Raw genomic sequence first — 25,831 nt, forward strand, 5'->3', positions numbered from 1 at the left:
AGATGTGAAGGGACAAACATATTTGCATAAAACTTGGATGTGAACAGGAACATCAGAGAAGTTTCTCCATTTCCCAAAATTCACAGTGAAATTTAGTTGAATTCTTTTCAGTTTTATGTAGGTTTTTTTCTTTGTCTGTGTGCTAAAGTTCTCTTACTGTTTCTATTACTTTCTGACACTTTCAGTGACTTACTTTTTTTCTTTAAAGTGGGGGATAAAAGTGAAGAAAATGTGTAAACTCTTAATTCATATTTCCATTTTGATTTAAAAGCAATTTCTTTGTTTACAATGCTTGAAAAAAATCTTCTGAAGATCTGGAAGATAAGAAATTTTTCTAAAGTATCTTGGAAAACAATAACCTTTCTATAAATAAGCCCAGGCAGGCAGCAGATTTATTTTCATTATGTACTACTATCCACTTAAAGCTTTTTCACAGTATCTTTGAAGACATTACACCTCTGAGTGGAATTCTGTTGAGTAATTTCACCAACTTACTCACCAAATCAGTTACTTCTTGTAAAAGTTAGATAAATACAAACCAGATTTTTATAAACCAAAGCTTACAAGAAGGAGTTCAGTCAAGTTCCATATCTCATGTCTTTTCAAAAGATTTATTTATTTATTTATTTATTTATTTATTTATTTATTTATTTATTTATTTTTAGAGGTTGGACAGGTAATTAAACATTACAATACACCAATACAAATAAGCAGCACTGTGTGATCTCTTCTTTGTAATAAATCCCTGAGGAGTAAAAGTATTTTTGCAGTTTCTCTGTAATTAGCACATTCTGTTCACAGTTGCTTCACTCTGACAAATTACAATTTAAAACCATTTTCTGTATGGTTGCAAATGTTGAGATAAAAAATCCGTACTGTACAAGGGTTAGGTAACATATACAAGTCAATATGACTCAATGTAGCTGCAGAATTGGGGTACTTGTCAGTCAACACTTCCACAGCTGGCCATCCACAAGCATGTCAGTAGTCCTTCTGCCTTATAGTATTCTGCAGCCGAAGTTAAACAAATGTGAATGTGTTCTCAGGAGCAGGACCAACACTGTCACGCAGGTTGTGCCTACAGGGTTTGTTGGTTGGTACCATTGACTCCATTGGAGTTGCCCCCCACAGGCAACTGTTCTCTATTTGAAAGGTGTTTTGTTATGTGCTCACTTGGTCTTTCATTTAATTTCTTAGGTGTACTAAAAGGTCGCAAAGGGAGGGTGCTGAATCCATTTCAAATGAGAAGAAAAGATCTCTTATTTATTTCAGTAAGCTTTGAAGCTTAGCTCTTAACTTTCAGTGAGAAAGTGTAGTTCTTAAGTTACTCTTCAAAGTGTGGTATCTAAAAGATTATCTGTACTGTGGCTTACTTGATGTGTGTGTACACATCTAGAGCTGCATGAGTACAGTGTGTCAGCGAAGATTGGCCTGAGCTGCACTGCTGAAAATTTGTCTGAAAATACACAGAACCCTAAAATGGGGAATTATCCATCTTTCATTTGCTCATAGAAACATTCCACAACAATAACATGAACAAAACATCAAATTAGTTACTTTATGAAACAAAATTTCTTTTTTCCCTATAGATTAATACCTAAATATCTTCCGTAGCATTTTGCCAGTCCTTTGTTTACTGAAACACTTTTTGCGTTCCCTACTACACAACCCAGAAACAAATGCAACAGCCTGAAAACCCATTCCCCCAAGCAATACTATCTAACACATGAATAGGCCGCTGATTCCTAGGCATTAGAGTTTCATCCTGGGGAGGTAAAAGCTCCACATAAGTTACAGCACATTGACACTGGGGCTAGGGTGAATGAGAATACTCACCAAACATACTGTAAGACCATCGCAAATGCCTCAGAGTTTATATATTGGAGAATACACCATACAGTGTATGGATTTAGACATGCATCTGTTATTAAACATAACATGAACTTTGATGTAGTAATGTTCAGTGTATATGTTCTGAATTAAAATGCATCAGGTTGAGCATTCAGTCAAAACTTTTTAAATCTGTTGGGTGTATCATTATTTTGGTTGACTTGAGCAAGTAGTATCTTCCTTTCTTAGGCTTCCAGTATAAGCCTTTTCTTCTGTCTAGTCTTCCTCTTGACCTTGGTGTGACGTATTTCCCGTTAAGATTGGTTTCCTCACATTCACTGTGCCACCAGCCTCCTAGGGAAAAATATTGTAATGTCAGTTACTGTCAGTTGTACCCAAACATACTGTGCTCAGTTTCTGAAGAGACAGCTCCTGTTTGCAACATAAATCTTTAGACCAGTTCCAGCAAAAGTGACAATTACCTAGTATACCCAAATGAAATGGTGCTTGTACATATACCCACTTACACTTGCAAGTTGAGGGCCAATACAAAGAAGTTGTGCTCCCCATTATTGTCTGCTTCACATAAAAGAAGTGGTGCGTAGAAAACTGCACACACAAATGCTGCCACTGAATTGGGACACTTACAAAGTTAGCACCACACTTTCATGTTTCCCATGACCCTCTACAACTGACTTTCTGATTTGCTGATGTTTTTCTCAGGTACAAATAGTTAAATCTCTGCATCTACAGGAGGCTGAAGAGCCTTTAGTAAACAAATTCTCTTTTTTATTGGCTGGTGTCCTTAACCATGAGCTTAAATTGTAAGCCCAGTTCTGCTGTCAAAGGACTGGCAATGACTCTGTGCTAAAAATGAAAGTTTAGCACTTCAGAAGTCATTGGCCATCTGCTTTATGGTCACTAGAGCTGAGTAACACTCTCAGCATTGTTTCAGACATTAACAATTTTCAAGCCTAGAATGACGTACAAAATGTTTGTTGCATGAAGCAGGTGTCTGGAGGGCAATTCTGTATCCTATGGTTTAATCATTAATTGCTTTTTCAATTGTTTGCTTTTTGCTATAAACTGGCAAAACATAAAAGCTTCATAAAATCAAAGAATTAGGAATCCTTTAACCAAATTATCTTCAAGGAGAAATATGTCTTCAGCCTTGCATCTCTCACCCTTTAGAGAGTGATTATAGCATGTATACTTGACAAACAGCTAAAATCTCCCTTTGAATGGAAACTCACCGTCATTCTTAACTTTTGGTTTGTAGTCAAAATGGAGCTAAGAGTCAGTTTGTCTTCTCTTTTTTCGCAAGGAAGGATTAAACAATCCGACCTAGGGCTGCCACACCAGAGCAGGCATCAGAGAAAGAACTGCCCTTTACTTCATAGCTCAGAATCTCATCCTGGGGTTTTATTTCAACCTGTGCTGCTAGTTCTGTTTCTGATGTCGGTCGTTTGCACAGCCTCACTATGCTTTAGTTTTACCTGTCTATAAAATAAAAAGGTGATGCCTCATTGTATGGCCCTGCTATCTGCCAACAAAAAACATCTTCTGCCCTTTCCTGCAAGCAGAAAGATGCTGCTACCCTCTCTTTTCTGTAGCTAAAGCCAGGCTAATATCAGTAACTACCCACTAAAGCATACTACCATCCTTCATGTAACAAAGAAACTGCCATGGTAATAATCCCAGCGTACTGATACCTAGGTAGTTTTCTGGACAGTTGAAGTCATTTATTATGTCCACGTCACGGTCTGCAGTTGAGAACCGCAGTTCTGTCTGCTCCGGCAGTGCATTGGGGATGCTTCCAGAGATTCGTGAAAGCTGGAGAGTGTAGTCTGTTTCAGGGCCTCCCAAGCTGAACGCATACTCGATGTAACGTTTATTATCTTTCCAGTCCTGCAGCTCAATCCGTAAGATGTAGTCCCCTTGTTTAGTAATGGAGTAGGTCTTATTCAGGCCTAGCCAGAATTCCTCTGCAAAATTGTAAATAGATGCTGTTGATATGGAACTAGGCATGAAAACACCTACCGTGTTTTTCAGATCTCTGACCCATACCTCAGATAGCTCATTCACCTTTAAAATATCAGTATTTGAAAATATGTGTTCAAATAAGCTGAGCAATGTCAGAATCAAGAGATGTCAGAGGTGAGGATTAGGGGACAGAAGTCACCGGGCAGAGAGTTAGTGGGGAGGGAGTTATGTGATAAACTTTCCCTAAAACCCTGTATTGCTCACACTGCTATTGAATTTGTTTTTACAGATAACCTGCGAGTTGTATGTGTGAAAATATAGTATTTAAAAGGATTTATTCATTGCTTTAATTAAATCAATAATATGAGTCTTGGGGACTGTTGATCTTTTCAGAGGTCTCCTGCTACATTCTTTTCGTTTACCTCTTCTTAATTGCACACCAATGATCAATAAAAGCAAGAGATATAAATGAACTGGAGCTTCTCTCTTAACTTTCCCACCTCTTGTGAAACTCTGAGAGGGAGCTCAAGACATTTAAAACATGCATAATTGGAACTGTGTGACAAATGAAGCAAGTGACATACATAAAACCTAATTGCAATTGTTGTATTTTTTAAGGAAGGAGCTGTAGAACTAAACTGAAGTTTTGATACCCTTGTGTACGAAGTGAATTTAACTTGAGCGTTTTTCTTTTGCTAGAATTCTTGATAATTAGTTTAATTAGTTTCATAAATTATATTCATTAAGTAGCTTATTATCAGTGCCGCTGGTATCAGTACACAATAGGTAACTGCCACGCGTAGAAATAGTGTAGCTGAATGTGAGTGCCATACATGGAGGTGGCATTTTAAGCAATAGAAGACAAGATGGTTGAGTAAAATACTCCCAAAATTTACAGGTAAGGAGCAGTAGCCTGTGATATTTTATCACCTTAGAATATGCAGCACAGAACTGAGTAGGACATAGCTGAGAGTGATGCGATCCTCTGCAAAATCTTTCTGACACTGAAAAGATGTGGCTTCATGTTGGTTTAGTATATGGGAATTGGAGACTAATCGAGGAGCAACTGTAGTATTCAATATGATCAAACTATACAGGTAAAAGTCTACCTCAGTTGTGAGCTACTGTCCCAAAATGTGGGAATGGTTGAGATATAGCAGCTCTTCATTGTAGAAGAGGTGGAAGTAAGTCAATATTGCTGCCCACATTGGTGAGGTTTTGATCTGTGCTGTGCCTAGAAAGTCAAAATATTTTCTAAACAAAAGTAGAGTCATCTCATTGTATGAGAAAAATGGGGAAAATCTTCTGGATGGGGAGGCTGTTGTGCAGCACTTGGTGCTACAAATTCTTTGGAGTTGATGATTAACAGGGGAACGTGGGTGTTTCCTCACCCTATCCAGCCATGGAGGGGATTGGCCACTGCACGGGGAAGCCGGAGGTGTTTGTGCAGGGGAGCACATGCAGCCTCGGGCTGTCTTGAGGTTGGCAAAGTTGGTGTGGCAGTTTTAAGGGAAACATCATTGCAGAAAGTTTGAGAGCAGGTAGTGAGAGCAACCTGGTGAGGTTTTGCATTTATGTATATACTTTAAAGGCTTTTGGGGGGTGCTTTTATGAGTAGTAAAATCTCAATAATTAAAATAGCATTTAAAGCGTTCTGGCCTTGATTCAGCAAAAGTTTCTAAACACACATTTGAAGGTGTGTCTTTGAGAACTTTACTGAGTTACATTTTCTGGTAAGCACTTTCTGGTGTTCCACTAATTAGGTAAGCTGTTCAGATTTGATTGCAGGTTTTGTCTGCTCTCATGTGAACACCTTTAATTAAGAAGATTCAGCTTCTCAAATCAACTGATACAAAGAAAAGACACAAAAAAAGCATTTTTACCATTGAGTTCACCAAAACCGTTTGCATAGGCATCCCAGGTTTGGTTGAAATCTAGTGATCCATCCACTCTGTTCTGGATTACAGTCCAGGAGCTGCCTGTGAATGTGAAAAGGAAATAAGTCACAAGCCTGGCTTAAGTGTTTAAAACACTAGAGAGAAGATAGAAAGTAAGTGAGACCGTCAGCCACTGACCTACAGACTGCACTGCTGTGGCTGCCCTTATGCGAGCTTGCTCTCCACTGCAGTGAAGAAGAAAATAGGTTTGCACTGAAGGTGGCTCCGTATGAATCCCACTTACTCTTCATTTTGCAACAGACCTGAGTGCACGTGTACTGAGCTATAAAGCCTCTTGGCTGTACAGAGACCAGATGCTCAATTCATCTTGGCCTTGGCCTTATTAATTGTCCATGAGTGTGCTCTTGGGTGCTCCAATTTTGAGGTAGAATGAGTTAGCCTAAATCTTCATGAAAGAAATTTAAGTGAGCACAGCTGAACGGAACACGGGGCTGTTTGAGTGTCCTCTGCCACACTTGCGGTGACTCAGCTCACTGGACTTATTTTGTTAAGCTGCCTTAACTGGGTTTCTTTTGTTTATGAGGGCTGAGAAACACAAACATAGAGAAAATGATAAAAAAGAGATAAGAAATGTTCCAGACATTTGATCAGCTTGTCAGACTCCCTCTACTGATAGTGCTTGACTGCTGGGAATGCAACTTCACAGAAGGTATGAAGTGTTGGAGGCTGTGTCCATGCTAGGGCTGCAGTGGGGTCTTTGTCCTGACCAGGTCATGACACCCTCATTTAACTAGTTTCAACAAGTGTAAGCAAAGGAGCTTTTTGCACAGGGCAACCCCATGCCGCTCTGTTTACACATCCAAACAAATCACACAGCCCTGCCACGCTTGCATCAGCGTGTTCCCAGGCTCTCCGGGTAGCTGTGGCAAAGGGACCATGCAGGGAAGCTGGGCAGGACACGCACAGAACAGCACTGCAGGATGATGCATTGCAGGGTGAAAAAAACAGGGAACAGTGAACTGGCTAAACAATATGTGATCTCTGGGTAGTGGCAAAAGGAACAGACAAATGGGTTTCTTACAAAGATAGAGCTTGGGTAGATGCTGTGCATTCTGGTCCGTGACATTTCTGGACCTATATGATACATAGCTACTGACTCACCCAAACATGATATGGGGAATCCTGTCTCCAGGACTCACCCCTTCGGGTTAGTTTGGTATATCTAAGTCTCAAGCAATAACCCTTGTTAATGAAACAAAATTTTACTAAGGTATTTACTATTTGCTTTCATTTGGAAAAGTTATAGTGGCATATATAATTGCCATTTTCATTCTCTATAGCTAAAGGGGCTTGGTTTTTTAATATACTTAATTTATGTCACATGATTGAAAGTCCTTTCCTTGGTATAAACAAGAGGTGAGTAAAGAATGAAAGCAGTGTTAAGGAGACTTTAGGATATAGGAAACCTGAGTTCAGAGCACAGACAGAACAGTAAGAGAAGTCAAGAGGATACATAAACCATGGTAAGTTTTTGTGTACTTTGGGATGAGACACAGTTTTTTTGGCTTATAGGAAACTACTTATGTGAAAATTAGACTGTTGCTAGCACAGCTGTCTTACCAAATTTCATTTCACAGTAGACATCGAAAGCTTCTGAGCCATTGGGCTTAATAGTGTAAACACCACTGGACCGAATGCCGCTGTTAGAAAGAGCAGTGCAGTCAGGAGCGGCACCTAGGAAAGCAAACAGCAGACAATTACAAATCCTGTTTTGGATGTAGTAAGTTTTAATCCAGCTTTGTAACTTGAATTTCTATATGGGATAGAGCCAAAACAAAAACTAGAACAATCTTTTTGGTAATTTTATTTTACAATAAATGTCATGAAATGGACAAACTGCTTTGGGCTTGGTAGTACAGCTGCCAAGTTGTATGTAGGTTGGACCACCTGTATTTTTTAAGTTAGGCAAGGTTTCAATTTAGATAATTTTGGAAAGTTTGTAAGGCTTAAGACTAGAGTCTGGCAAATGGACTTTCCTACCCCTTGTAAAGTTCCCAATAAAAACTGTTCCCATAGCCGCAGCTCGAAAATGCCTCTCAGCTTTAAAGAAAGCTCTTCCAAATCTTAGAATTAGCCAGTGTGACGTAAATTAGTTCTCTGTTGATACTCTTCAAGACAGGTATCAGCAACATCAGAAGTGTCAGTAAAAGGACGGTCACAGCATGTGTTTACATGGGGTGAATGGAGGCTGAAGGTTGAGGACAGGATTACTGCGTTATTGGACGTTGTTTCTGTATGTCACCCTAGAAATAAGTGCATGTATAGTGGGGCTAAATAGATGATGACATTTTCCAAAGCAAGAAATCCAGCTCCTTCCCACAGCACTGTATATAACATAAGAGTCTTTTGCTTTTAGTCTTTGACTATTAAAAACCAATGCAAAACTTTCACAGAGAATACTGCAAATGCAAGGTATTGTGTAGTCACGTCTAAGAGATAAAGTCTCACCATCAGATTTGTATATTACAGCTGTGGCGTTGTGCACAGGAAAGGGGATGGCCTCTGGTTCTGTTTGCTCCTCCGTGAAGGAGTTCTCTGCGAGTTCCTGGAGCTCTATGTGGTTTAGCTAAAAGAACCGTAATTACAGACTGTTAATTTCCCAAGGCTCTGAAATGATGAGATTCATGTATCAAGCTGAACAATGTCATGCAGAGAATAATTTTTCTTGTGAATGTAATCCTTTAGAATACCCAGTTTACAACATAAAAATAACTTCAGAACTGCACTGGTGGATTTCAGTTGCATGAATGTCAGCTGTGCCATTGCTCAAACAAGGTAGGATTCATGAGGCAAGTAAATGACCCATTCTCACAAGATGCACCTTAATGGGCAAACAGATTTAACTTATTTCCTCAGGTGACATCACTTAGACAAATAATATCAACATCTAAAGAGCATAGAACCCACAGTTCCTTAGGCTGAAATGTGTTTTCCTTTTATAGCCTCCTCTTAGGAATAAATTAAATCTGAGCATGTCAGTTATACCCGGCGTTACGGTGACACATGTTGAACTGCAGAACATGGCTCCCTATTGGACTGAATATTGGAAAAGAAGAAAGAGATAGAAAGTAATGATACTTAGAAGACCAATGGAAGAACAATAATATGATAGATAATAAGAGAAAAAAAAGGAACTTAGCAGTCAGAAAATACAGCAGCCTGGTATTGATAGACAATAGTTCAAAGCTGTGTTCTTGGTCATTGTGTGCCCTGGCCATAGCCCCCTGCCTGGCAGCACAGCAGTCTCTCACCCATAAAGGTACCTGTTTGCGGTCAAAATTGTTTATACCCTCCTCTGCACCCCCAAACTGTGAACAAGAGGGATGGCTGACCCAAATGAACGGTTGGGCCATTGACTCCTTCAGTGTTATGAGGGATGACAAATTCTGAAAAGAGAAATAGAGATGGTTCCTGTACCTTGTCCTCCAGCTCCATTATTTGATTGTGCTGTCTGTCAAGTTGCACATGCTGGTCCTCTACAATTTTGAGAAGTTGCTTGATGTGGTTGTCCTGCTGTTCCACAAAAGCCTGAGGACAAGAAGGGAGGGAGGAAGGTCGTGGTTAGAAGCAGCAGACCTTCACAGTGTCACTGCCTCCATAACTCTTGTCTCGGGGCCAGTTTTGAGAGGCATGAACTTTTTAACATTGCCTTTCCTTTTCCAAAGGGTTGCCTGCTTTGCCTCTGAAAGGTTGAATTTCTTTCTGGAAAGAAAGAAAGTGAACACCCATTTTTTCTGAAATGAACACCCATTTCTGAAGTGAACACCCGTTTTTTTTTTGAGACAAACTACTGGCAGCTTTGTAGACCTTTGTTGTTGTTGTTATTTTCCTTCCATTTTCACGTCCAGAACAATTATGTTCTGTGAAGTTGGCCCTTGATTCGAACTAGATATATGCCACTGATCAAAAAAGGGAACTGTTCCCAGCATTTAGGGTGTTAGCTTGGGATTTGGGAGGTCTGGATTCATCTTTCTGCTTTGACACGAATATCCAGTATTTTCTCACACAAGTTGCTTAGCCTTTTTATGCTTCTGCAAAATACAGTTAATACTTCCTTTTCCATAGGAAACCTTATAACCACCCAAATGCTTGCATGCATTGACATGAAGTCTATTAACACTTGCAAGGTTCTTTGGTCCTACAGATGTCCCTCTTTAAGTTTTAAACTTCCTGGTTTTATACTGAGCAGGCAGTTCCTAGTGCATTGATTTGTAATGAGCTGATGACATACAAACCTATGGGCTTGGTAATCACATCACTTTCCTGACTGCAAATTTTTTTATCATTATTATTACAGAATTTCTTAAAACTGATTTGCAAAAAAATACTGAAAAAGATACAGAGCCTTATAATTTCACGATTTTCTCACTGATTTCACTAGGGAATTTTACTGCAAAATAAACAATATGTCAGATTAAGACATTGATTCTTTTAAGATTATCATAGTGATTTATTTCTCAAAATACACAGTAGTACTACAGTGAAGATGAAGGGAAGACATGAGCTTCTGTTGCATAACTACCAATAATATTACAATTGACTTTGGCTTTGTGTGTCAGGGGCTTTCACAAGTCTACTTACTTTGAGTGAAGAAATTTCTTTTGTCTCTTGTATTGAAGGCTGGATAATGGCCAGTTTAGTGACTTTGTCTTCCAGTCCCCATACTTTCTCTTGCAGCTGGATTTTGTTTTGTATGAGGTCTTCAATCTTTGAATTCATCTCCTGTGAGAGATTCTTTATCTCTTCATTGTTGATTTGCAGTCTGGCCGTAGTTTGTCTGAGCTGTTCTTCTTCTTCTTTGATTTCACTAGTTTGCAGTGAGAGCTCATAAAAGGACCTATCAAAAATGTAAAGTTTTTGAAAGATGTCATTCATCTGCCCCTTCGTCTTATGAACAAAGTCTTTAAGACCGTGCCCAAGCTGGAGGAGTCCATTGGCTAAGATTCGTACATCATCTAACATGGCAAATCTTGACTTTGTCTCAGGAGATGCAGCAGAATCGAAGGAGGAATGATCCTTCTCAGCTCTAGCTGAAAGAGCAAGTGGGGCAATGAATAGAAAGACTAGAATGATTTTCATGTTTTCTGCTCCTGATACTCTTTGGTTGTTCAGGATGCAGAGACTTTTCCTACTGACAGTTTTTGCTGTGTGACTGTTCTGAGTTGAAGAATTTGATCTATTTATACTCGTCTTCATTATAGAAGAGGCAGACCAACGAGTTGATCATTAAACTGTGTGTATTTGAACGACTGTAACCCCTCTCGAATGTAGGTTGATATCTGGGAAGATAAAACTGAGAGATGGGCATGTTGCTGATTAAACTGGTTCTGAACTTTTCCACCTGCCAGACCTTCTGTTATAAAATGTTATTGATGACATAATGTTCTTCACACAATGCTTTTTAATAGATTAATTTTGGGTCATAATCTTGATAAGGGCCTAAATTGCTTCTTGTTTGTGTTGTATGATTCCTTTTATTGCCTCAGGAGTATAAAAGGGTTTACCATACTTAAGAGCACTGGATGCTGTATTTCAGGTTGTGCAGCTCCTTGATAAGCTATGGAAGGGCAAAATATTCCCAGATGATTCACACAACTTAATTCTCATCTTGTAGCATTTTCTGATGTAACTCATTGTGCTGCAGTGGATTTACTTGTCATCTAGTTCAGATTAAGTGAGAAAGAGGGAATTAGGTCCAGAGATTGCCTGGATGTTATTCTACTATGTTAAGGTTTGTGCAGTAATTTACACCATATAAAACTTATTTTTTAAGAGCTGCTTTCCAGAGGTGGGTGAGATAAATAATACCTCACTTACATTTCTCACCTTACCATCCTTCTTACTGTTTAAGATTCACACTACATAAAGCAAGTCTACAAGTGCTCTGAAATAAATGTCCTGTTCTGCAGTGGGTCTCTGCACGGAAGCATGTATGTTTTTTGAGTAGTATTGCAGTATGAATGAAAGGTATTTTTCTTTCTGGAATTACTCATAGCAATCCAAGAAATCAAAATCAGTCCATGCATAATGTAGTCTGACTTTGGAAAGTTTTCAGGTTTTTGCTAGATTTTTGTATGTTTAGTAATTCTTCCCCTGGACTTTTTGTTGTTGTGCTTCATGTACATATGCACGTATGGTATGAAGCATCAATAGAAAAATTATTTTTAAAATGAAGTTGTTATCTCATACGTTGAACTTCCTGTGTGATGAAGGGTTGATAATATGCAGGTAACCTCCCCACCCATAATTAAATAACGTGAAAGTATTTTAGATCTCAAATTAATTGGTGGAGAGTATTTTGTACCAGTATGATTTGGATCAGACTTACTGGAGTATCTGCACAAAGTATAGAAAAACAGCAGGAGCATGTGGATCATCAGGCCCAGCACTGGGAAGAATGGGGATTCATTCAAAGAGAATCTGCTGGCATAGAGTGGAAGCAAATGTAGGAATTATCTTTAAATACAAACAATAATCACTATTCTATACCAGGAAGCAGCACTGCATTCTCACAACCTAAAGGTGCAGTTCTGTCCCATAAAAAAGCAACCCAGTAACTTCTCGTCTTGCAAGGTGTCCCACTGCAGCAGACAGTCTTGAAGGTCCTCATCCTTGTACACTGCTGAGGCCGAATACCGAGAATTGTCTCGTAGGGAACAAACCTGTGAAGGCAAAGGGATAAGTAAGAGTTTCCTTTTTCTGCTCTATTTCAGATATTTGTGAATTCACAGCATCATAAAGGCTGTGACCAATCAGGAATTGTCTCTCAAGCATAATTTTAAAACACTTGAGCAAAGCAGAAAAGTAATGATTTAAAAATCCCTGAACACTGAGAGTTTTGAGGATTCTGGCCTGACGTCTCAGCTCTGGCTGCACCGTGCAAAGAGTCAGGGAATGGCTGGGCAAGGACAGCTCTGTGCCCTGGCGTGTAGTGCTGCCAAGGATCAGAGCAGCCTTTGCTTCATTTGAATTGCAGTTTGTTGTTAACTGTCTCTTCAGATACTTTAACTGGACAGTCCTTTTGCCTTTCAGGACAGACAGAAGAGCTATGAAGAGGCCCGAGATACATGCAGGCTCATGCAGATACCACAATGCTCGCCTAGTTCTGTTCAGTTCTGTGCAGCTTGCATTAAATCAGGTCAGAAATGCACTTGTGTAAGATGCAGAAAGAATGGCTCTTACCAACTAAATGCCTGTCTGGTTGTCTGTTGACGACTCTTTTAAAGCCACAGTTAACTGAGCCAGGCCAGCTGAGACTGGGCTGTATCTGCTCACTGTTGGTACATGTAACGTGGTGGAGAAGAGTTATTTTATTTGCTTAATTACTCATTTGAGCCTGGAAGGCTATAGGCAAGTGAGGAATTTGGTTATGGGCTGTTTGTTATTGCTCCTGTACGTCCATTCACTTGCCAATCATTTATTTTGCACTGAATATTTGGTGCATTGATGAAAACATGATGGCCCATTCTTTTCTAAAGTAACACAGGTCACTCGTTGGAGACTGACTGGTTGAACACATTCAGGATGTAAACAAGCAGCCAAGAGTGAGCAAAGTGCTAAGACTTCTTGCTGTGTCATAGAGCTCATGCCACTGTCAGATCTCCACGTAAGCAGTGGGAGCAAAGTTGTTTTGTGCAGAGAAATGAGAGGGAGTTAGGACTGTGCATTTGTTTCTTCTCTGATGCTTAGAGATACAGCACTCCACAACCCAAGACCAACAGTGATTCCACTGGAGCATCTCACAGGTTGAAAGATGTGTTATTGTGTGTTGGGAGTTTAGAGTCAGGTTTATTATTAGGTTGGTGCTGCTTATTCAATGGATAAGTATTACGTTGGCTTTGGCCAGTGGGGAGTCTGCTGTATTCCTAAATCAGGTGCTTCTCGGCTTTATTGCACTTGGGCTGGGTAGGTGTATCACCAGGCAGGGCAAAGTAAAAATATTCTAGTGATGCAGCTGGGAAGCTCAGTCTACACAGAGACACAGAACTGAACAGGGACTTTTGCTAAAATGAAACATAATTTAATCTTTCTGCTTCTGCCTTTTTATTGGCGCTTTATTTTAACTCCACATGTAAAAGTCTAGTAAGTAGGGCTCAAATGGTAATCATTACATTCATTCTTAATTTTATTGTGATAATGAGTGTTTATCATGATTAATTCTCTGATCTGCATGGCATAGGGCTTTATTCCAGAGATCTAGCTTTGACAAAGTTGATTGCTTTCACAAGGGATGTCCATGAGGTTCTAGTATATGAGAAGCTGTTCGGTGGAAGGCTATCATGCCTTATTAAAATCTGCAGTTTTTTAAGATTAGTTTCTAAAGAAACTCATCAAATCAGTATTTACTCAACCCTACTAAAAATCTGTGAGAAAAAGTGTTAGAGCAATTAGGGTTATTCATGGGACAGTTGTCAGCCTGGAGGGTTTGGATTGAGTCATCATTCCTGCAGCGTTTTCTCATTTGGTAATATCAATGGAAATGTATGAAGAGCTGTTTAAATGAGTGGGGAAAAAAAAGCACATGCAGGATCTGGATGGCACTTAGGGCACTTATGTTGTACCTTTGTAGGAAGTTGTTAGGGTTCTTAACACTTTAACTCTGAAAGATTTGATAGTTTTTGCTTTGAATGGTAGACCAAGATACATCGTACCTGATAACCCTATTAAACACTTCCAATGTTTAAAAAAGCAAAATAAGCGTGTGCTTTTGAAGGATTTGTATTTTCTTTAGGGAAACTCATTGGATCATCACTTGTGTAGATGAAGTTTAGGTATGGTTTTTATCTGGGCCTGACACTGCTCTGTAATAGGGAAAAAAGTCCAGCCTCTGGCATCTGACACAGAGATTTTGGGCTGCAAAACTTGAAGAACTGGTTGCGAAATTGAAAAGAAAAAAAAAAAAGGTATAGACTTTCGGCAATCCACTTCAAAGTACTTGAGTGGCTTTGGTTTTACGGGGTTTCAAAGGAATAATTTTCTGTTGTTTTAGCTATTTCTTACAAGAAGTCTTTCTCAGTTTTGTTTTAAATAGTTTTGAATTCTTCCTAACCCTATCACCCCCAAAAATGTTTATTCTTGGCTTAGTCTTCAGAAGAACATAGGGAGTTTCTCAAGAAGTAGCAATAACCTGGAGATCAGACATTTTACCAGATTTCTGCAGCTTGAGAAGTTCCTGCATGTCGCCATGCGCTGCCTGTTCCTGTGCCGCAGTTGTCGCGCCTCAGCTGACGCATGGTAATTCAGCAAGCTACAGGAGCTTGCTTGTGCCAGGGCGCTGCTCAGACGTGACACTACCCTTTAGAAAGGTTTGTTTTTCAAATGGAAAAGACAGTCAAAATGCTCTGAGGTCAAATATTAAAAAAGCACGAGTGGCTGCCAAGCACATTTCCATATTAACGCCGGTGCCAATAAAGTCAAGCAGTGATAAGCTCACTACAAAATACCACCCTTAGATATCACAACAATCACAGAGTCCATAAGAAAAGCAGGACACTGGAAAGCAGAGGGTAGAAAACCTTCTGGTATGAATAAACCGTAAGATTCAGGGGCTGTAGAAACTCTAAGGGGAATCCTCCCTCTGAGAGCTGTTAGCCCAGTCAAGAAAAGATGTATATAACAAACATGATCCTGAAGATCTTTCATGCACCTGGGTGACCCTTATTAAATGGGCTTTAAATGATTTTTATAGTAGGAATAAAGCAAAGAAAAAGGTCTCTGGGTTTTACTGAAAAGGGAAATTTTCATAATAGTTAGACATTCCCTCTAAGAGTTAGGATCAGCTCTTAATGTTTTAATACCTTTATGAAGGATTTTGCAAAATGGCTGCAATCACATTATATAAATATTTAGAGGAGTGCCTGGTGCCATTATTTCCATGGCTTGGAAAGCCTTTGCACTTTAGCAGTTCATTTTATGGAGGTAAAAGTACTTCTGAGATCTGTTTGAGATAATAGTATAAGCTTTGCATACATTTTGCATAGCATTTATATAAAAGCTCCAGACACAAGTCCTTGAGTTTAAAGCTTCTGGCTGAAACTTTTATTGATAGAAATCTGCGAATAGTATCATCAAGAAGTAGCTGTTACCTGGAAGCTTAAGGACTAGCGGTCCTTTTGTTTAATCAGTGTATGCTTAGCATGGTTGTCGGTGTTGCAGTGTTATTTTCATGGTCAATCCCTTCTCCTCCCTTTATCCCTTCTATAGAGAATTGAACACTATGATATGAGACCTCCCTACAATGTCTGGCCCACCAGAAAGTTGCTCTCTCCTCTTGCTTCCCACCACTTGTGTATAATACAGGGCTGGGGCTGTCGTCTCTTGATTTCTGAAGACTACATTAAGTGCCATGCCACTTACTTTGCCTTTAAAAGCCCAGCAACTTCGATGCCTATCATCTCACCCGTGCAGTGAGGCAGCTTCTACCATCACTTTGCACAGAAGTCTTACTTCACTTTTTTCAGAGGATAGTGGCTACACCTCTGGTGTCCTACGAAGTCTGGTGAGCCCAGGTATTTGTGCACGCAAATAATAAGACGAGAACTTGAGATGTAATGAATGAAAGGAAAGAGGGTAACAGAGGAGAAACTGAGAAGTTAGCCTGCCAGGATGGCTGTTAGACAGGGGCATTGGTTCCCTCAAGAGATTTATAATGTTCCTGTCAGTTTTTCAGCCGTGAGTCTCTTTCCATAGCTCCTGTAACTGTGTTTATGGCAGACAGGAAGATCTGTGGCTTTTACCTGTGTAGGGTGAGGTAAAATAGGATTTTTCATTTGCGGTCACATTGTGATGTTGTGAGCGGGGGAGTTTTTTTCCTGTCTCTATATGTAAATTCTCAACAAAAGGATGATGCCTGTAACAGGAAACCCTCTGGAGAGAAGCTGCCTGAACAGGAGCAAGCATCCAACTCTCCCGTCTTACAGTGGGATCTGTGCATCTGAACTCCCCTGAGCAACATGAGCTTCTTCCTAATGAAATGCAGGATAATTGCCCTCTGAGCCTTTCACATGACAAGGGCTTGAAAGGCAATGAAGAGGGGAGCAACCTGTACATTTCCTCCAGTGCTTGTTGTTATGAATGCAGCTAAAGCCCTGCCTGACATGTAATGTCAGGTGTAATGTCTGCTTGTAGGTCTCTAGCACCCTCTTTCTAGGGTGGCATCAAATTGGTGAAATGTCTCCTTTGCTCCCAGCAGGCCAAGCCCTAGCAGAAGAGGTGGTAGAACTGCAAGCTTGGTTTAGGCTCATCTCTGCTATTCAGCATAAATCAGTCCTAAGCATAAGGCATAAGCATATGCCTTTGATATAGGGATCCTGTAGCCTGGCTTCACAAATACATTAAGTCCTTCTCTTAAGCACTAATAATACTTAATAAAAGTTTTATGAGCAATGTACATTTTAGAGTAAATTTTCATATCCATTTTCATTTTTAAACAGAACATCAAGGAGCAAATGTATTCATGCCAGAACAAAGTAGTAGAGTCACAAAAATGGCACAGGCCCCCTCTGAAATAGTAAGAGAGCATTGATTAGGCAAAGTGACCAATGGGGATGGGATTCAAAAACTTAATTCACCATGAAGGACTTGAAAGGGAAGAAATTCCCCTGTGCCAGCTAAGCATATTCCTCGGCCTGGAGGGGTGGAAAAGAGCCTGGCTTCATAATGCTGCCCCATGTAGCCTTCTGGAGCTATACTGCTGGACTGCTCTATATAGGTGCTGACTTGGAGGAGGTACCTTTTTCTTCAGAGGCTCTTAGAGAATTCCTTAGCACTGGCATTAGCCCGTGTCTGTACAGATGGGAGTACCAATGGGTATTGGGGAGCAAATGGAGTTGCCGTCAGAACCAAGTCCTTGGGTGGGATTCATTCGCCGAAATGTTGACATCTAGTGCAATTTCAGACAGCCTAGGGCAGCCCACCTTTCCAGGTGCTCCTCCAGGAGAGTGACCCACTGCCAGCCCAGTGCAGGTGTTTAGGCTACCCATGGCATCTAAAAAGTCACCAGGTGCCTTCACTGAGCAACCAAATCACTGCCCTCCTGACAATCAAAAAAGGGTCTTTTTGTTTTCAATCTATTTCCAGCGCTCTGCAGTGGCTGCTTTATTACGCTTAAAATGTTGTCCTGCTGTGCTCCTCACTGCAGTTTTCTGTGCCCATCTGTTGTCTCTTGTCTCTCTGGGACAAGGAACAGTTGGAAACTACTTACAAATTGTGTTCAGATTCCCTGAATAGCTCCCAGAGGGGGCCAGAGGGGAAGGGAACCTCTTTTACCTCCTGCCTTACAAGCCAGGGCTTGTTACAGAATTGGTTGCTTCAGTGTTTGGGCAAAATGCAACACACCAGTCTTTTTTCCCTAGCAGATGCAAGGCAGCGACATGAACCTCTCACCTAAGCATCAGACTGCCAAGTAGCCTGTGGTGAGCATCCCTCTCGGTCCCTCTTGTTGGAGCTGTAGGAACAAGGGTGTCCGAGGGGGAATGACGCTGGTCTGGTGCGCAGGGCTGGACGTGATGGACAGGGGATTTCCAGGCTGACTTTTTAAAGACGTATAATAATTAATACACTTTTACTTGTTTGGGGGCAAAAGAAGGTATATTTCCTTTGAATAATTGAGTATGTTGAGTGCAATGGTTCCGGGGCTTTTGTCTTTTTTGTCTTTATAGGAACATGCAAGGGACTTTCTGTGGTATAAACTACTTGCTCATAGGGCAGGCGGGGGCTTGTAGTGGACAGTTTTGCTGACGTTGTGTGAATTCAACTTGCACTTTGTTGGCAGGGACTCAGCAGGGCTAAGAGGATGGAAAATATTGCAGAATTTTGTATCTCGTCACTGTTGTGTTTAAAGTAATCATAGACTTGGAGAAATGGACCTGGAAGAGGCCTCCAAAATGTGCCCCCCCCCCCCCAGTGAAGGTTGAGGTTGTCTATAAACCGATCTGGACAGGTGTCTGCCTCACCTGTCCTCAAAAGCTACTGGAAAACGGAGATTTCACACCCTCTCCAGGCAATTTGTGCTACTGCTTAACTAGCCTTACAGTCAGAACATTTTCCCTCGCATCTAACCTAAATCTCCTGTGCTGCAATTTCAGCCCATTACGTCCTGTCATATTCCCTGTGGATGTGATGATCACTTTATTACTTCAGTCTTTGCAGCAGTTCTTCAGATACCTGGGAGTGTTGTCATTACCTGTGGCCCCAGCCATTCCCTCTAAACTAAACACTCCTGGTTCAGTCTGGCCATCCCTGCTGTTTTCCAGAGCTCCTAACTATTTTTGCTTCTCAGCTGTGAGTTTTAGTTGATCCCCATCCTTCCCAAAGCATGGTAGTTAGGTGTGGAATTGGAGACACCATTCCATCTGAGTCATTGCAAAGATTGTGTATCTGCTGAAGCTGCAGATATCCATTTAGTTTAATCCGTTTTCAGAGGAGAGGTGTAGCCTGAAGTCATCATGATGTAAGGATTTAAAGAAATTATTTAAAAAAAAGAAAGAAAAAAAGGCAGGACAAGTCACAACAAGGAAGGTATTTAACAGGAACCAGCGCCTCTGTGTTGAACAAATAAAACACTTCTCAGTGCTTCTCTATTCATATGTTTTCTTTCCACTTGAGCTTCTTAGATTATAGAATCACTGGTAAATTTTTAGATGTATTTTTCAAGCACCCTTATAAACAGGAACTATTTCAAAGTATGATGGCAATTTAAAAAATTGTGACTTTTGATGTCTAAAATAAGGAGTCATTATCAAATCGCTTGTATGGGTGTGCACTTATGTTGAAGAGAAGACCATCTGGCTAATGGAAAATGTCAAACCCTTCACTTTGACTCTCTGAGTGTTTCCATAGAGGTTTAAATAATAGCATTAATAAAGGTGTGAACCTTCTCATTCTCACACGGAGATGCTCACTTGTTGCCTTTGTCTCTTGCAGGAATCTTCTTTATGTCTATCCTCAGAGCCTTAACTTTGCCAACCGCCAAGGATCTGCCAGGAATATCACTGTAAAAGTCCAGTTCATGTATGGAGAGGACCCAAGCAATGCTATGCCGGTGAGGGAAGTACTTTTTGCTCTGGGTGAATGCTGCATGCCGATAAGGCAGAGCACACGTTGCAGTCATAAAATTCCTGACTTAAAGAAAACCTCGCTGAAATACATTTCAAAATAACAAGTTCAGGGGAATATAAAATTACAGTTTTCAGAACAAAGAGTACATTTGTATAGAGTTTGCAAAGTAACAATGTAGTAGCTAGTATTTTAACCTGAGATGTTTGCAGTGGACACCCGTGTGTTTGGAATAGCATCTTTGCTTCCATGCCAAATAGTTAAACTTGTGTTCGGGGCCAGAAGTGATCAGCACTTGGTGAAGATCTGCGTAGGGGTGGTTACATTCATCAGTTCTTCAGCCTTATCTGTGTGCATGTGTAACTTGGATTGTTAAAACTGTGAACTCTTCAGCGACTAAGTACAACATTGCATATAAGTGAAGGGGCATGTAACAAGCAGATGTAACTGTACACAGCTGCACAGACTCGTGAATGGAGCTGTAAATGTCTCTGTGGGCTTATGGAACAAATTCTTGGCACGGTTTTATAGCGGGATTTCTTTGGTTTTTTTCTTTTTTGCAGGTCATCTTTGGCAAATCTAGCTGTCCTGAATTTTCCAAAGAAGCATACACAGCTGTAGTATATCACAACAGGTAAAACACATGACAGCTTGTGAAAGGACATGGCCCCATAGTATGATTCCACCCAAAGGAGGTCTTACCAGTGTGAAAGTGGAGTAACTCACCAGTGACTCTGTCTCAGTGTTAATTATTTAACAATGACTATCTGCATAGCACTCACAACAACTGCAGTGTCAGTTGATACTGTCGTTAGAGTTTTGCGATGACTAGGAGCCAGAGTCTTTGTTTACTCTGGTACAAATCAAGAGCATTGTGTCAGGGGCTGTGATCCTGAGCACGTAGCCTAGCTCAGCAGATGCTGTAAGTACAAGCTTCAAGTTAGTAGGCATGAAGATTTACGTTATAAACTCATGTTAGCATGCGCTTTGTGATTTTCCTGGAGCCTTTTAGACTTTAGTTACAAATTGGAAGTACTTGGTCTTGAAAAATAATTTCATTGCAGCTGGGGTAAGGAGTGCAGAATCTGGCCTTAACATGTTGATTGTCTTTGTAGCTGTACTGGGGAGAGATGTACCGGGGAGAGAATCCTGTTCTGTAGGTTGGGGGTTGTGGCAGTCTCCGCCGTGAAACAAGAGTTTATTGCTCATGGGGAGCAGCGCAGTTCAGAGTGCCTGTGTGAGGAGGGGGCTGCCACTTTCATTTTTTGTGGACTGTAAATGCATACATGAAATTTTTCCAGTCCTTGGTGATCAGAAAGTGAAGCTTTAATCCCTTGGAATAGTCCATATACTTCCTTCCCTCCAGATACTTTAACTCAAAGGGTTCGGTCTTGAACATAAGATAGTAAACCACACTGTTTGTATTGATGACTCAGTTGAGGGTCTGGTCTCTGCACAGATCGCCTGATTTTCATGAGGAAATCAAGATTAAGCTTCCAGCCACTTTAACTGATCACCACCACCTGCTTTTTACTTTCTACCATGTCAGTTGCCAACAAAAGCAAAACACTCCCCTGGAGACTCCAGTCGGATACACCGTGAGTGTCTTTCAGTCTTTATGTTTTTCAGCACAGGATATATTCATAATGCATTTGTTTGCAGTTTGATTAACATCACTGTCAACTCATACGCCATTGTAGAATTTGAGAATTTGACAGTCAAGCCTGCAAAGTTCAAGAAAGCTTTAAGAAGTGTGTGTTTTTGTTTTTTCTTTTGTTAATTCCTTCTCCTCAAAGTGGATACCAATGCTTCAAAATGGACGGTTAAAGACTGGTCAGTTCTGCCTACCTGTTTCATTGGAAAAACCACCACAGGCTTATTCAGTGCTTTCTCCAGAGGTGAGTTGTTCTTCATGCTGAAAATCAGCAGGAGAATACTTCTGTTAAAAAGTGAAAGAATGTATGTGTACATATATACGTGTGTGTGCGCATGTGTATTTTTAACTCATAGGTTATTTATTTCTTAAATACCGTTTAGACAGGTTTGTGTGTTTGTGTGTGGGCACGTGTGTGTGATCTGACAATAAAATGAAAAGAAATGGCAATTGTAATTAGAAGCGCCTTAGCTCTGCTTTCTTGACACATCCTCACTCATCTTTCTGTTAACCTGCAGGTTCCACTCCCTGGAATGAAGTGGGTGGATAACCACAAAGGGGTTTTCAACGTAGAAGTTGTTGCTGTCTCATCCCTCCACACTCAGGTGAATGTTAAGAGCAGTCATTGTAATAAAAGGAGTTTGATAGTCTTTTGACAGTTGACACACTGTCAAAGTTCATACTGTGAAGAGTATAATAATTACTTGTAGTGAAATTGCAACCTCATTTTCAGTTCTGAGCCAGCAGACCTGTTATTCTACATTCTGCTATGAGTATATTTGAGAAGTTCTGCTTAAAAATGTGAGCAGTTTGGCCTTTATTCACAGGAGGTGAATGGCCAACAGTGTTTTCAGACCTCAGACTGTTGTGTTTAATACAACAGGTCTAACATATAGTCCAGGCATATGATGTTTTCTTGTTTTTCCTTTTCCCCTCTGCCTCTTTTGTTTCTCCATGTATTTTTCATCTGGCTTTCTTTTATCTGAAAAGAAAGATGACAATCATTTTGACTAATCATTTCAACTTTAGTTCTGTTAATTCCCAGTATGTCATTTGATGTTTTTTGTGTACTTTATTTGTGTTGTAAATAATAACATGATTTCAGTGCATTTTTGTTTGTTTTTCTAAGAATACACAGTCTGCGAGTCTTCTAGTTTTGCCCTGACAACTTCTGAACATTGGCTGATGTCAGTTGAATTAGACATACGGGCAGAGCTGTCAAAGATGTTGAGTTTCTGTTAATTTTGTGAGATTAAATGGTCAGATAGAAGAATGAGGGAGAAAATCCATCCATGAGGTACAAATCCATAGAAAGTGGAGTTACTTTTGGAGCTTCTTGCTGATTATTGGTTTTTTTGCTTGTGTGTAGGACCCTTACCTTGACAAGTTCTTTGCACTTGTCCATGCTCTGGATGAGCACATGTTCCCTGTGCGAATAGGAGACATGAGAATTATAGAAAACAACTTGGAAAATGAACTGAAGAGCAGCATTTCAGCTTTAAATTCCTCTCAACTGGAGCCGGTAGTGCGATTTCTTCATCTCCTGCTTGACAAACTGATTCTTCTGGTAGTAAGACCTCCTGTCATTGCAGGCCAAATAGGTATTCTATTTAAGTTTTATAGAGAATTACATAGCTGAAAGTTTGACACTTCCAATTTTATCATATTTATGTAGAAATAAAAAGGTCCATTTTTATGTTTCATTTTAGTGCCACTAATATACCATGTATCTTCAAATTAAAACATGCTGGCATCCAGATCAGTGGTGATATACACAGGAGCAATATTTAACACAAAGGTTTTCAAGAATGACTAGTAATTTGGTGTCCAAGTTGAGACACCAGAAAGGGGCCTGAGTTTCTTGAGTTGGATGCTCAGCATTTTCTTAGCACTGGAGCCTGTTAAGGTGTCTCCATACTGACATTCAGAACTAAGAATTTCAACCTTACTAGTCACCTTGGAAAATCTTGAAGTAGGTAAGATAAGAACATACAGATGCTATGTATTATGGCTATTGTGGATCTGATACTGTCAGCATGAATAATCGTTCCTTTTGCTCCCTGTTATGGGCTAAGGTCTGGCAGTACAAAAAATCTCAAGTGGAAGTCAGGATTAGCTCCTTAGTATTTAAAATAGCAGTTGGATTTTTTTGTAGTTGGGATTTTTTGTAGGAAACTTGAATTTGGACATGATGGAATATAGGTATCTAAGACTGCTTTAAAAATAGCAGTCATTTATTTTAGAAAGGTTATCTTTCTGGGGAAGAATTTTGCTTGAATTTTTATTTTATATTTTAAAGCTCTTTCACTCTTCAAGTGTTCTGTATTAGTTTAGTTTGTCTGTATGGAGCATTGAGGACATTAGTGTCTAGTTTTTAAAAAACAAAGATTTACAGTCTCCAGCTGCTGTCTGCTTCATCCCTAAATTGTTTAGAATATCTGCCTCAGTCCATGTGTATATTTCTGTGCTCATTTTTAGAATAGATTTTTTTTCCAAAACAGAATGGAATTGTTCTTTTTGATACAGTTTATATTTTGGCTAAGGCTTAAATGGAGAAAATAATTAACTGAGAAAAGTATGATAAATATCCAAAGGATATTATCCATCAATTAAACAAGGACTTGATCTTGTTACCATTGCAGTTGATGACCAAAGTTGGTCTGACTCCAGAAATCAGGCCTAAATTCATTAAATGTGTTATTAATAAAAGTGGAAGCTTATCACTGCAACACCTGTCTTCCTGTCAAGCTGTTTATTAGACCTAGTTCAAATACCAGGTTCAGTTTTTCATGAGAAATGCTTGCTATACTCTTAACAAGCTTCACCATTTATCCTTTAGAAGGTGGATGAAATGCACATTTAGGATTTGCTCAGGGGCACTTCTGCAGTCTAAAACAAACTCCTCACTTACTACTTTCAGTTAACCTGGGCCAAGCATCTTTTGAAGCGATGGCATCAATCATAAACAGACTTCACAAGAACTTGGATGGAAACCAGGACCAGCATGGCAGAAACAGCCTTCTTGCTTCCTATATTTATTATGTTTTTCGCCTACCAAATACCTATCCCAACTCACCATCACCAGGTAGCTCTTTTTTAATTTTATTTCAAGTCACGGTTTGTTAAAAGCAAGCAAAAATTGCTTGCTGGCAGGTGCTCTTGAGCTCCAACTGCATGGCTGGTTCCCTGCCAAGCCCTATTATTAACTTTCTCTATGATCCAGTGTAGCCATTTACAAGATGTGTTTAATTACAGTTAGCCATGTCAGAGATTTAACTATTTGATGATCTTAATAACAGTGTCACCGCTGAAAGACCATGAGGCTAAATTATGGCAAAATACTGGTTTTTTTAGTTTTGTTTTCTGTAGCAAGTTAGACAAATGTCTTGGCCTGTCATGTTTCCCAGTATCCTTCACTAGTACTTTTGTACTTTTATCCAGTTCCAGCAAAAGTTGAAACACTGGAAAAGGAGTGTGAAATACTTGAAAACACATGTCTGGGTACAGGAGGGAAACAAATTAATTCCACCCCTGCTGAGAACAAGGGATGTACCTGCACGGGGGGGGCATCGGTGTGAATGAGAGCCACAGACAGCTAGGCTTTGGAAGGACTGTTGTGTGCAGCATTTGCTTTTTGTGTGGAGTGGAAAACCTCTGAGAGGGGTTGGGAAGGTTCTGTACTTAAAACTGTGCCCAGTTCTTCAGTGGTTTTCGAGTCTGAGGTCTGGAAAGTCTCTCTTTAGCTAAAGACATACCTCACATTGGCTGCCTAAATCCACAGGGAGCTTCCTGCTTCCCACAGATCAGTGGATAAAATAGCTTTTTAATCCCATCCCTTTCTCTCTGCTGCTTGCCTTGGAGAACCAGGCAGGGGAAGGCACAGGGAAGATTTCATTACGGGCCAGACCTACTGGTTATACAGAGGATTTGCTGCATCAGGCTGGTGTAAAGCAGCATGAGATCAAGGCTCTGATTGATGGCCTGACAGGATGTTCTTTCATACACCACCGTAGGTCCCGGTGGCTTAGGGGGATCAGTGCATTATGCCACCATGGCTCGATCTGCTGTCCGACCGGCAAGCCTTAACTTGAACCGCTCACGGAGCCTCAGCAACAGCAACCCAGATATATCTGGGACCCCCACCTCGCCGGACGATGAAGTTCGCTCGATCATTGGCAGTAAGGTACGTATGCACTGCTGAGGGTCTTACAGGAACTTCAGCATCTTTTATTTAATCTTTAAAGAAATAACAGGGAAGTTCTTGTGATTTTTTTCCTGTGAAAAGATGTCCTTACTAATGGCCCCTTCTCAGACTTTTTCTGGCAGTTGCTGATAACACTACTGAAATTCC

General features: G+C 40.2%; 2 protein-coding genes across 13 annotated transcripts in view; one reads left to right on the top strand and one right to left on the bottom strand.

Moving 5' to 3' along the window:
* DOCK7 (dedicator of cytokinesis 7) overlaps positions 1–25,831 on the top strand; it is a 106,822-nt gene that overhangs the window by 41,113 nt on the left and 39,878 nt on the right. For all 12 annotated transcript variants that reach the window (XM_076340023.1, XM_076340024.1, XM_076340026.1 and 9 more), the window contains exons 15-22: positions 19,695–19,812; positions 20,390–20,460; positions 21,286–21,424; positions 21,623–21,724; positions 21,999–22,085; positions 22,850–23,081; positions 24,401–24,565; positions 25,494–25,663. In XM_076340023.1, the coding sequence (XP_076196138.1) occupies positions 19,695–19,812; positions 20,390–20,460; positions 21,286–21,424; positions 21,623–21,724; positions 21,999–22,085; positions 22,850–23,081; positions 24,401–24,565; positions 25,494–25,663 (1,084 nt within the window). The remainder of the gene's footprint in view (positions 1–19,694; positions 19,813–20,389; positions 20,461–21,285; positions 21,425–21,622; positions 21,725–21,998; positions 22,086–22,849; positions 23,082–24,400; positions 24,566–25,493; positions 25,664–25,831) is intronic.
* On the bottom strand, positions 602–10,865 carry ANGPTL3 (angiopoietin like 3). Its single transcript, XM_076338215.1, has 7 exons — positions 10,353–10,865; positions 9,189–9,299; positions 8,220–8,337; positions 7,332–7,445; positions 5,697–5,792; positions 3,543–3,815; positions 602–2,184 (listed from the first exon to the last, which is right to left on the bottom strand). Exons 1-7 carry the CDS (start codon positions 10,848–10,850, stop codon positions 2,003–2,005), a joined length of 1,392 nt encoding a protein of 463 aa, XP_076194330.1. The 5' UTR covers positions 10,851–10,865; the 3' UTR covers positions 602–2,002.

The sequence above is a fragment of the Aptenodytes patagonicus genome, chromosome 5 (genome assembly GCF_965638725.1).
Source record: "Aptenodytes patagonicus chromosome 5, bAptPat1.pri.cur, whole genome shotgun sequence".
Lineage (NCBI taxonomy): Eukaryota > Metazoa > Chordata > Aves > Sphenisciformes > Spheniscidae > Aptenodytes > Aptenodytes patagonicus.

Excerpts from the sequence above, each read along its gene's own strand:
- ANGPTL3 (XM_076338215.1), bottom strand. The coding sequence starts at position 10,850 with ATGAAAATCATTCTAGTCTTTCTATTCATTGCCCCACTTGCTCTTTCA. Across the intron at positions 7,446-8,219 it reads TGTAATATACAAATCTGATG|GTGCCGCTCCTGACTGCACT; the intron begins GTGAGACTTTAT and ends TTGCTTTCCTAG. Across the intron at positions 2,185-3,542 it reads CTGTCCAGAAAACTACCTAG|GAGGCTGGTGGCACAGTGAA; the intron begins GTATCAGTACGC and ends ATTTTTCCCTAG.